General features: G+C 34.4%; 2 protein-coding genes across 3 annotated transcripts; one reads left to right on the plus strand and one right to left on the minus strand.

The window, feature by feature from the left end:
- Positions 1-4804: 4804 nt before the first annotated feature.
- LOC115725098 (nuclear intron maturase 4, mitochondrial) lies at positions 4805-8684 on the minus strand. Of its 2 annotated transcripts, none has more exons than XM_030654523.2 (2): positions 8364-8684; positions 4805-7759 (listed from the first exon to the last, which is right to left on the minus strand). In XM_030654523.2, exons 1-2 carry the CDS (start codon positions 8470-8472, stop codon positions 5454-5456), a joined length of 2415 nt encoding a protein of 804 aa, XP_030510383.1. In that variant the 5' UTR covers positions 8473-8684; the 3' UTR covers positions 4805-5453. The 2 variants fall into 2 exon arrangements, with proteins under 2 accessions (XP_030510383.1, XP_030510382.1); XM_030654522.2 differs by having other exon boundaries at positions 4805-7765; positions 8364-8498.
- A 179-nt stretch (positions 8685-8863) lies between these two features.
- LOC115725099 (mitotic spindle checkpoint protein BUBR1) lies at positions 8864-10191 on the plus strand. Its single transcript, XM_030654524.2, has one exon. It carries the CDS (start codon positions 8864-8866, stop codon positions 9968-9970), a length of 1107 nt encoding a protein of 368 aa, XP_030510384.1. The 3' UTR covers positions 9971-10191.
- Positions 10192-13122: the final 2931 nt, after the last annotated feature.

A 13122-nucleotide genomic window follows, 5' to 3' on the forward strand; every position in this document is an offset into this window, starting at 1 on the left:
TTTATCGATAGAGAAATTTCTAGTTTTGAGTTTAAGTCCCCAGAAGTGTTATAGCAAGACACTTACCAGTTTTACCTAATTATGACCTAGGGCCACTAATCGTCGAGCAACAATTTTTACTTAGGTTGGCCAACCTTCCTAATTGCGGAGTTGAGGAAAGATTAGTATAACACATGCACATTTGCACATGTTAGCATACATGTTTATATTTACCAATTAGATAGCATATCAGTGAGAGGGATATTGGTGTACATAAAGTTGCACCTACAAACGTGATATATTTTGGCAATTTAGAAGTATGAATTGATGCTATCACATCAGTACGACTACAGTGCTAAGTATAAGTTGGTATTATGGTCAATTATATTTATAGTATGGATTGATGTTATCACATCAGTACGACTAGAGTGTTGATAGGTTAATATTATATGGTCAATCGTACTATAGTCATCAAGAACGTTCGAGACTTAGTTATACGCGTTGGACGCAGGTTTAAGACTCTGTGATTAGGTGTATGTTTTATGTTTTTCTTATTGAGTATGTTGACTCACATATATATATTTTTATGTGTAGCTAGGTAAAGGCAATGCAAATGCTCAGCAATAGTGAGTTTAGAGCTCAATAAAGATTGTACATATTTAGACGGTTAGACCTAAATTGTTTAGATATTCGGGAAGACACAGACTCAAATTTTGTTAGTCGCGAAGCAACACATGTTGTATATGTTATATTTGTAGTTTTGAAAAAATAGATCTCGCATTATGTAAACTTATTTATTTATTTAGTAAAGTTTATAATTATTTAAAAAAAATTGTATTTAATCAAGTTTTTTACTAAATTATTTGATCTTAATAAAAGTTAGCATAGTAATTTAGAAAATACAATGAAGTGCCTAATCTAGTGGGCATTACAATAAATACCCAAAAATTATTAAAAAAATTAAAAAGTATAAATATTCTATAGTTTTTTCAAAACTTGTATGGATTTGATTTTTTTTTTTTACAAAAATACACTTTATTTTTCACATTAACAACAAGTTGTTTTTATATTGATTTATATTTGTATTATAATGTTTATGCCTTATTTTCAAATATAATTGATAATATATAATCACTTTTGAAAATCTAATGAGATAAACACTATGTGAATTCTTTATTAGTATAAAAAATAAATAAAATCAAAATATGGGTTACCACTTGTTTTTTTTTTTTTTTTTTTTTTAGTTGAATCTACATAATTTGAATAAATAAGTAACTTAGTTTGTCTTTCTACCCTTCTAGAGTAGTGCATGAATTTTAGGTGGAAACCTACTAGCAAGCAAGTGAAAAACGTGTATATGTGACTCGCAGTTGGCATGATAGACAAACTTATTCCTATGCCTAAGATATATATATATCTCTTCAAAATGTATATTTTTTTATCTTGAATATTATTATTTTATAATTTTATATAAGTGTTGCCACATTATTTATCATAATAATTCATGCTAATCTATCAAAATATGTAATAAATTTGGGGTCCAAATAATATTATTACTCGGGAAGTTCTTTTTATTTTATTTTATTATACAAAGCAATCAATATTAAGTAAAATAAAAATAATATATCATATACACTAGTCTCTATAAATACTAGGACTTATATTTGAGGCTTATCAACATACACAAGTCTCTAAACACATAGTATATAGAAGAAGAACAAAATACGATAGCTGATCATCGAGATGCCTGATCCTCCACCACCAGGTCACCCACATCATGGTCATCATCACCCGCCGCCACCCGATCCAGCACCGCCGCCACCAGCTCACCATGCACCACCGCCAGGTCACCATGCACCGCCAGTCGGCCCTCCTGAGCCACACAAGCCGCATCCCCCTCCTAATCATCACCACGGCCACCACCACCCATAATAGCTCATCATCTATATACTATGCTTAAATAATTATGAAGCCCTCACTACTCTCTATCACTATGTATTTGTATTAAGATCTAGCTATATATACATCGTGTGTAGAAATAAAAATGTTGTAGCTACTCATATAATCATAATATATATTCTAATGAAAATATTTAAATTTTAGTTTTCCTTTTCTTTCTTATATGATGTTTTAACTAAGAAGAGATTTTTTCTTTTTTCATAACTATAGTCTATACAGTTTGTGAAAGTAATGGAATTCTTTGAAATTTTAAATTTTTTTAGAGTTTTTACATAAAATACTAAAAAAATTAGTTATTATATTTTTACTGTGATCCGGGCATAACAATTAGGAGACAAAAGTTTGTTTCCACACAAAATAAATTTTTGTGTTTCGTATGCTACTATCTATAACATCAATAGAAAAAGCATGTTCACTAAAAAATAAAAATAAAAGACTTATTTTTGTTCTTTGTGCCTTCCTTTTTCTTTGTTATTTTATCAATCATTTTTTATATCTTCTATTTATTTATTTTTTTATGAATGATTTTAATTTTTGTTATATAAATGATCTTTTCATTTTCTTTATAAATCATATTTTTTCTATTTTTTTTTCCTTTTTTTTTTATGAATAATTTTTATTATTTTTATAAATAATTTTTTGTATTATGTTATTCTGCAATTATAAAATTGATTTGTGATATATTTACATCAATTTTTAGTATTATGCTCTAATGCACAATTGTTAAACTTAATGTATTTGTTTTTGTTATGAATGATTTTTAATGATTTTTACAGTTTGGTCCTTTGTCATGCTAATTTACGTTTAGCCACTGCCATAAAAAAATTCTCTTGATAGTTATTGTTGTGCTTTGGGACAAAAGTTGAATGTGGAGAAGTCTGTATTGTCCTTTTCACCAATTACACTACCATCAATTCAAGCTAATTTGCAACAAATACTTCTCATGCCCATCCAGCCAAGCCATGAACACTACCTGGGACTTCCATCTTACTCAGGAAGAGATAAAAAAAGTTTTATTTAGGGAGATAAAAGAAAATTTTTGGAATCATTTTCTGCCTACCAAGAGCAATTATTTTCGATTGGTGATAAGGAAATTCTTCATAGAGTTGTTGCTCAATCCATTCCAACATATGCAATGAGCTGCTTCCGTCTCTCTAAATCTCTAATCAACCAAATTGAAGTTATGATGAACAATTTTTGGTGGGATTGGAACTCTTCGGGCTCAGGTATTAATTGGAAAACTTGGTCTGCACTTTGTCATTCTAAAGTTGAAGGCGGATTGGGTTTTAAGAGTTTTGTTCACTTCAATCAGGCTTTATTGGCCAAACAAGCTTGGCGTATCGTCTCAAATCATACATCGCTACTGAGTCGAATTCTTAAGCCAAGATACTTCAAAAACATGTCTTTCTTAGATGTTGGACCAGGTTCATATTCGTCCTAACATGGCAGGAGATTATTTGGGGTAAAGAGTTGCTAGCTAAAGGCTTACGATGGAAAGTTGGTGATGGTCATAAAATCATATGTGGCACGGATCCTTGGCTGCCCGAGATCTCCGATTTTCGACCATTAATTTACAAAGGTGTTGATCTCAATATGAGAGTCTCTAGCATAATCTCTAAATCACGTCAATGGAATTTACCAATCTTGCAAACCCTATTTCTTAATTCGGATGTTCAAAAGATTCAAAGTATTCCTTTGACATTATCATCCTCAAACGCTCAACAAATCTGTCACTATGAATCTAATGGAATTTATACTGTCAAATCAGGTTATTATTTGGCTATCCATTTGCAGGAACAACAGCCTAGTGTAAGTCGATTGCAAACTCAACAATGGTGGAAAATTTTTTGGGCTCTGACATTTCCATCAAAGGTTCGAATATTTCTTTGACGAGCCATTCACGCCTGCTGTTACATTACATACAAGGCACATAGCTGATTCTCCTTTGTGTTCTTTGTGCCACCATGGTAATGAAACAATTCAACATGCTCTGTTTTTTTGTACCCGTCCTAAGCGTGTTTGAAAAGCTTTTTCCTTTTCTCTTGGTAATCATCTTACTGGGCTAATGAATCTTAATGAACTGCTGCTCCACGTTTCTGCAACATGGACTCACTTAAAATTAGAGCAATTTGCCACAATCCTTTTGGAGTATTTAGAGTGAGAGAAATAAAGAAAAGCATAGCAAGAAACCAAAACCACATTCATGATATTCTCTTATACTTTGCTATTTTTTATCTTGATGAATTTCAAACTGTCAGACAGCTCACGAATGCAAAATCTTCTATTTCTTCTTCTCCACTCTGTGTTGTCAACAAAGATTCACCTTGGATGAATCCACCTTCTGGTAGACTGAAATTGAACACTGATGCTGCAGTTAACAACATGACTAATTCCTCTGGTTTTGGTGTAGTGGTGATATTGTCACTGCTATGTCGATGCCTTTCCCAAGTACCTTTAGACCTGAAGTAATGGAAGCTATGGCTTTAGTGTATGGTCTGAAATGGCTTAAAGATCTTCAATTACTAGTTCACTATGTTGAGACCGATTTTCTTTTAGTGGTTAAAGGATTGCAATCCTCTCAAGCTTTTGTTTCTGATTTTTATTGTATGTTAACAAATACCTCTCTCTTAGTATTCAACTCCCCTAGAGTGCAAATTTTTTATGTATTTAGATCTGCTAATACTACTGCTTATTTACAAAGTATGCTTTTTCAATGGAATCTATTTGTACTTGGTTGGAGGCTATACCTCCTCCCCTAAATTCTTATTGTATTATGAACTCTTGATTTAATATAATATGTATTTTTATCTAAAAAATAGGAAAAAAAATATACAATTAAGTAAGATAAATAATAAAAATACCCTCAACAACAAATAAATAATGTAAATATGGTGTTAAGTAGTACAAAACTATAGTGCAGAAAATAATCCAACATAAGAAATGTCATATAAATACACAAACTTTAAAATTGACACATTTATAAACAAAATTAAAATTTTCACCACATAGTATAAATTAATTGTATAACTGTTAGTAAAAAATAGTATTCATCGAGTATTGCTATTCGGCATTCTAAGGAGGAGATCATAATTGGGTCGGTGGAGTGGAAGCCGGAGGTGATGATTGTAGCAATATTCATCACATTAGAGGAGGTTGGTGGTCATGGTGGTGGAGAAGAGAAGAAACTGTAGAAGTCTGGAAGAGCCTGAGCATCCAAACAGGACCGTAAAGCAACCCACAAACTTGGACACTACCAGCATCTCTAGAAAACGAGTCAACACAAGAGTATGAACTTGATCATCAAAGCCAGTATCAAGGCAAACCAAATGTCCTCCAACAAACAAATCGGGCTCCCATTTTGATTTTTCCAAGATACCATCTGCACAATCACTGATTTTAGTCCCAGAGTAGACAGCTTCTAACTATCTGACTTCATCAGAGTACACAAAGCTCATTGGTGATTTAAGCCTGCTGAGTCCTGATTTTGCTCTTTATTAATATGCTGCTATCTTCACTCATTTCCATGAGCCAAAATCAATGGACTGGAGTGATATATCACCAAGATATAAATCTTTCAAGTGTTGCTTACACAACCCAATTTTACGACTTTTCAAGCTTGGGTGAATACAGCTTGAGAACCCTGTTTTCCATCCTGGAAATTTCTGCCTTTCCATTACATGAAGAGCATAAACACTTTGTGCTGGAACAAAGCAGCCTATAACAAAACAATTGCAAGGACGAGATTCACTCACCTTTCTTGATAAGGACAGCAAACACAAACCACCATAAGAAATTCCATACATTAATGCCTCATCCTTTTCGAAAACATCCAACGTCTCGCTCACCATCTCTTGCTCAATATCATGGGAGCAAGGGATCCTACTCAATTCTACATCAAACTTATTTTCAATATCACTTTCTGGCAAGTGATACTTTACTGCTAAAGTCCGAATGCATGCTTTTCTAACTTGATCAGAAATTAAGAGTTTTATATCAGAAAAATTGTCAGACTCACTGTACCATCTCAACCAACGGCGAACAATGCCTGAAAACCAATGGACAATTTGGATGTCATCTTGTAAAATGAGAAGAGAAGATGGAAGGGGGTAACCTTTGTTTGTCACCAATCCATACCGTACAAGACGTTTTTTTATGGCATTAATAGGTGCAATTATCTGAGTATCGATGATGGGTTGGACAGACGAGTCAGAATTTTGCAAAAGAGCTTTAGTAGAAGCTGTCTCGGATAAAACATACTCATCCGCACGCCTTTGAAATTCATAGAAGGAGTTCCTCAGTTCCTTGGGTAAGGCTGGTTCTGCAACATACTTTGACAGGAGTGTTTCCTCACACACTGCTGCTTTTGCTTTAACATCTTGCATCCATATCTTCAGCAAGTGCTTATACCAGTGATCAGTTTCCATACCAGGTTTGCGAAAATGAGAAATATGGCTGAGAACAGATTCAGGATCAGCCAAATGCTTAATTTCTGACTCTTTTACTTTCTTCAGCCCATAAGCCAGCCATTTCTTCCCGATCCGAACTGTCCCAGAATTCCAAGCTTCTTTATTTTGCAAAGCAAATAACTCAACTTTTTCTTTCAACTTGTGGATAGCTTTTGTTGCTGGAGTTTCTCTCACCGTTCTTTTGAGCAAGGTTCCCATAAAGCGAACCCCGCGTGGACCTGCACATGGTAACAGCTCTGCTTTATCATCAATATCCAAGTGCAAAGACTTTTGCAAGTAATTTAGAATCTCATACTTGAAACTGTGAGCAACATCTTTGGAACCAGAAACTGCAAAAAATATCTCATCCATAAACCGACAACAATGAACACTTGAGCTGAAATTTTCTTGCCCTGAACTGCTGAGATCATTGGCTTTCAGGTGTCTTCTAAACCAATTGCGCAACTGAGACTGAGATTCTTGATTACTTTGGAATTCTACATTGAGAGCTTCATATTTCATTGACAATCTATAAAATTCACGGTCAAAAAGGTCAAGGTATATGTTCATCAATATAGGTGACAAAACTCCCTCCTGGGGAAGACCATGACCTTTAGGGAAACCCCCAAACTCCAAATTGATAACCCGAGAATCAAACATCCTCCGGATAATCGAAAATAACCTTTGGTCATCTATCTTCTCTTCCATAACTGATATTAGTTTATCAAGGATACAAGTGTCTACCTTTTTGTTGATGAGAACTGTAAACCACCAATCAGGAGCACATATCTGTTTGCTTATAAACTTCAAAGCAGTGAAGTGCCCCCTCCCACTACGGCAACCATGTGATATCTTAGAAAAGTGGGGTCTGTATACAACTTCCAAAACTATTCTAATGGCTTCTTGAATGATTTTCAGTTTTTGATTAGGCAGGACTAAGATTTCTTTCTTTGCCCCTTTTGTTGAAATAGAAAAAGTATTGGCATTGACGTCAAATTTTTCACAGAACAGCTCTTCACCAGTGGATTTAAAAGAGGCAGTATTGTTGTCTAACGTTGTTATATCAACGTTTGAATTTAGCCTTATACAATTGTAAGCATCTTGAAGAGTTTCTGGATTGGCAATTACTTTTTCTATTAGGTCCTGAAACTTACCATTCACATACTGCTCCTTCACCCTCTTCTTTACCCGATTTTCAAAAAACCTCTTGAGTTCCATTCGACTTTTGGGTTTCCCCTCGTCTATTTCCGAACACTCTTCTAACAAAGAGGCTAAGTTTGTTGCCAGCATCTTCTTCCCCGAGCCCAGATTTATATCATCAGTTGTTGCAAAAGTGGAAAAATTAACATGCTCTTGACCTCTTTCATATCGTTTACCTGGTACTAAGACAGAATCCTTATTAATGCAATGGTTCATTACAATAAGGAGTTAATCAAGGGAAATATAAAACAAATAAAGTTACAGAAGAAACATGTCAACCTCCTCCAATGCTTTATTTTGAGCTAAAGAAAAGCAGACACAAATATACTGCCATAGGATTAGAAAAGGGGCTGAACCAACCAAGCAGTGGGAATGCAAAGAATACAACTAGTTCATCACAGAGTTACTTATCGGTGGAAGAACCTTCAAGTAACAATCTTCAAATGACTAGTCAATACAGTTTATACATTACACCACTTACAAGTTAAAAAAAGAAACCAACAAAATATGATCTTAAGAAATAACATTAAAGTCCATTTCAAAAACTCAAAGACCGTTATCCCAACTACATTAGGTTTAAACAAATATTGATGAATACAGCTAACCAATTCTTTCTTTCTTTCAGTATAATAATGAGTGAATCAACTGAAATTCATTTGATTCGTCAACATTTACAAGGTCTTTTTCTCTGTACGTCAATTACAGAAGTATTTTTAGTTCCAGAGATTCGAATATTAGAAATATTAACAATTAACAAAGAGAGCATCCATACATACATACCTATATTGAGTGCAAACAAGGAACGGAGTGGCCCATGAATTACCGATTGCCCAACGCTACACTTTCCCAACTTTGCTCTGTAAAGAATGGGGAAAACAGATGACCGCATAGTTGTTAGGAACAAGAAGAGGTGCCCAGGGGCCTTTTTGCTTCACGAACTCGGAATCGGAAATCCCAGGAAGAAAAAGCCCTGGTTCCGTCAAGGGGGAAGCGTTCTCTCCACCTCGTCTGTGTCCTCATCTGTAGCTCCACCACCGTCCGATGGGGTAGACGACGACAAAGCGGATCAGAGCCGTTTAATTTTAGGGTTAGACAATAATACCCCCAAGCATCCCAGACGACACTATTTGAAAATATGTACATTTTAGGAAAATTCTAAAGCATTATTATTGGTCCACCAATATCATATGTGGCGCCTTAGCATTTTTGAAAATTCAAACTCAGATTCCAAGACTTCCCCTTCTCACCATTTCTGTCTGTAAAATCAAAGCAAAGCGATAATGGAGAAGTTCGATCCCGAGACGGAGTTCCTTCTCTCAAAGCAAGAAACTGGGAATGAGTGGGAGCTCTTTAAGGAGAACGTAAGGCCTTTGAAGAGAGGTCGTAAGATTGCTACCTTGAACGAGGCTCTCAAGTCCCAGACCAGCAATTTTCACAAGGACTCTCTCCTTCACCAACGAAAGAAACTGATTGAAGCAATCGATGATTATTCTGGGGATGATCCTCTCCATCCATGGCTCCAGTGCATCAAGTGGGTTCAGGAAGCATTTCCTTCTGGTGGAGATAGTTCTGGACTGGTTGTGATTTACGAACAATGTGTTCGTACCTTTTGGCATTCAGATCGCTACAAGGATGATCTCCGGTATCTGAAAGTGTGGTTGGAATATGCACAAAATTGCAGCGATGCTGAAATCATATACAGTTTTCTCGACACAAACGAAATCGGGAAGACACATGCTTCATACTACATATCCTATGCTAGGCATATGGAATCCAAGAACAAGATGAAAATGGCCAATGATATATTTAATCTTGGTATATCGAGGACTGCTCAACCGATACAAACACTCAAGGATTCATACACAGAATTTCTTATGCGCTCAATGAGAAGACCAAAACCTAATGTCGGTGACTCTACGGAGAAAAACTTGTCACTCCGAAGCTTTGGCACTGTCCTCTCTACTGGAGAAAACAGAATAAGGACCACAGGTAGGGGTCATTCTTCTTCTTCTTCTTCTTCTCTTGTTAACATATACAAAGATCCAAGTTTTGCTGTTGATATACCAAAGACGGAGGCAGCCTCTTCTTGGAAGAGTCTTGGATCTCGAGCAGAGAGAAACAAAGAGAATAATGACAAGCCTAGCAAGTGGAAAGCGTACAAGGTTTCTCAAAAACCAGGAACCGTTGTAGGTAGTAATTGCATTGAGGTTTTTGTAGATGAAGAATGTGAAAAAGAGATGCCCAAAGAAGATGTTGAGAGCAACAGCATCAGCAGGGGTTTGAATTTTCAACTTAGACAGGGAAATGACCAACACCTTAAGACAGAAACACAACTGTTGAGGGAGAATCCATTGCGTAATTTCACTTCAAACAGCCTTCCGAGATAATTAATGTGGTATTTCAGCTTTTCTCATCAAAGCCTCTCTATTATGGTCTCTGCTTGTTTTTGTTTTCTTATTAGGAAAACTCTCATTTCTGATTTCTGTGTATGCTATCACTTTTCTATTATGGTTTCTACTTGTTTTTGCTTTCTTATTAGGTGAACTCTTATTTCTGATTTCTGGAAACTTTTCATATAATTAATTTATGGCTTGTTTTATTATTATCATTTTCATTTTCATGTTTATTTTGCAAAACTAGAAGAGATTGGGATCCACAGGAGAACTCAAAACAGTCATGCTTGAACCTAGCATTAATAGCATTAATAGACAACAATTCAAAAGGGTTCCCCAAATGAGTTTCTCCTTCCTGCCAATGTTTAGGAGCCTCTCAATCTTTTCATTCTGGGAATTGGAAATTGTTCTTAGTGTAGTTTGGAGATGCAAATAATAATTCAAAACTAAAATATAGTTCATTTAGTTAAAGAAAAATATGTTCCAATAGTATGGTAAAAAATATTATTTTATGGGATATATACTTTTAGCTTTCATTCTTATTTGGTTCGGCCAAATTTGAATGTTTCTACAAAAATGCAAAGCTTTTGATGGTTCTTTTTCACTCTTTATATCTTGATTTTCTTCCATGGGAGAAGCTTAAATGATTGGTCCTACTTGTTCAGATGTCCAATACTTACTATAGACTCTTTCAAACTTAGTTGATCCAACCATGGTTCCAAACCACACGCTTAGTCATTTGATTTTTCTTTTTTTTCTTTTTTTTGAGATAAATGTGTTGACACCAACTTGATCATGAAAGTTTTGGCAATAATTTTATTCTGTATAGCTGCAAAAAATATTAAACACAACTTGGAATCTCATCATGACACCTCCTTTGAAACTAATTAAGCTTAAAATGTTTGCAAGATTCGAATTTTGTCCCAAAAATCATCTTCAGATCTTGTTAAATTTGTTCCGATTAAGTTTCTTGCCTTTTATGTTAGAGCTAACCCTGCCTGCCCTTTTGTAATTTTGGAGTCTCTTAATAATATTCTTCTACAAAATCCAAATTAGCTAGAATCATTTGTTATTCTTGTTTAAGCATGGTATTGTTCTTGGTTCATTGGTGAAGATGAATCTTTGTGATGAAATGATATAGAGAAAAGAGACTAATATCCAACATTTCGAGGGATATTTCGAGCAGTGAAAGGGGAAAGTAAGAACTTTGCAGCTTATGCTATAGCCAACTGGATCATCCGGATCACTAACTCATGGTGACATTATGTTGTGATTCTTAACAAACAAGGGAAAAGAAAACTGCATTGGAGATGGTGTTTTGACTCTGGGGTAATAATATGTGCACCAAAATTATGCACGCTAAAGTATTATACACAAGAGTATATTAATTAATTTATTTCAATCAATTATACTTATATTTAAAAACCAACGCAATTGTGTATAATATTTTGGTGCTAATTTTAGTACACATTATTGCTTATTATTGATATTTCTAAGACCATCTTCAATAGTTACACTAATTTAGTATAGAATCTACATTAATTTGGTATAAAATCTAAACTAATTTGGTGTAGAATCTTTTACTTTTTGATATAACAACTCTAATAATTCACATAAACTATCACACTAAATAATATATTTTTACTTAAAAAATCACATTTTATATTATTTACATTAATAATTAAAAATAATTAATTTATGATATAATTGTATCATGACTATTAGTAAGAATTTAAGATCTTAAAATAACTTAATAAAAAAAATATTTATGAAATCAATTAAATATTACACTTTTTTTTTTAAAAAAAAAAAACACTTAAATAAAATCACACCCAAATATTTATTAATTTACTTAATATTTATTTGTTATTTATGTTGTTCTTTTTAGTTTTATAACTTAGTATTCTGTTGTTTTTATTTTACTTAATATTAGTATTTTTGTTATTGTTATTTTGTATTTTTAATATGTTAGTGTGCTTTAAATCAACTATTACTCTTGTGATAAATTTTAATTTGAAGACTAAAATGTAAGATTAATTTTTGTGGTATAGTTCCTCCAAATGAAAATGTCTCCGCAATTGTCATTTCTGGAAAGTTGTTCATTCGCGGTTGTCAATCCGGGAAGGGGTTGTGTGGAATGATAGTCTAGTCCAGAAGGGAGTTCCCGGATGACTGTCATGTCCACTCCGGGTCCAAATCTCATGATAGTTAGCCCTGCCCTGGAAAGGAGTTCCAGCTGGCTAGTTGTCCCTCCTGGAATGGTAGTTCCGGATAGTCGACTACAGCAGGCTCTATCCTATCTGGAAGCGTCTTCAGGAAGTGTCTGTGGTCCGCAAATTCAGAAGCACATTTATGTTTCCGGAGGCCATAGTACTTAAGCTGACGTGGAGATTTTACTCAAAGAGGAGTTAGTTAAGTTAGTTATTTCTAACTAACTTAACAACCTCATTTCTTACAGCTATCGACTTTAGGATCTTGATCCTAAGCCTATAAATACCACCTTAACTTTGTCATTTGAAAAAGGAGGAGATTCAAAACTTTAGAGATGAGATTGAGAGGCAGAGAGAGAGGTGCAGAGAAACGAGAGAGAATGGATTTGGATTTTGTAAGAAGAATCATCTGTAGATGAAGAGGATTCTTGGGTGTAAAGTGTGAGAGCTGAAACACTTAGAACTCAACAGAGAATCTCGTCTTGACTATATTGTACCTTTTCTTGCTCAATCAATAAAGATGGATGACGCTGGTGTTCCAGAACTGGAGTAGAGCCATAGATCACATCGATCTATCAGACTTGAACCAATATATATCTTGGTGCTATTTTCTTCATTTACAGTAATAGGTTTTTGGTTTTCTAATAGTCTGTTTGCTCCTATTTTTTTTTATACAATTATTGCTCTTGGCTTGATAATCTTGTCATTACTGATTGTTTGATTGTTTAAAGGTTAGTTGGTTTGATTCTGCACTATTAGTCGTAATTTTCCCACAAATCAGAGCTAAGTAATCAATGAAGAACGCAGAATCAAGATTCGAATTGGAGAAGTTTGATGGAATTGGAGACACTGCGTTATGGAGAGAAAATCTGAAAGGAATCCTAGTGCACTAGAAAGTTTCCAAGGTTCTTAGAGACGTGAAGTTATTAGCAGAAA

Source organism: Cannabis sativa, chromosome 6 (genome assembly GCF_029168945.1).
Source record: "Cannabis sativa cultivar Pink pepper isolate KNU-18-1 chromosome 6, ASM2916894v1, whole genome shotgun sequence".
In the NCBI taxonomy this organism is placed as follows: Eukaryota; Viridiplantae; Streptophyta; class Magnoliopsida; order Rosales; family Cannabaceae; genus Cannabis; species Cannabis sativa.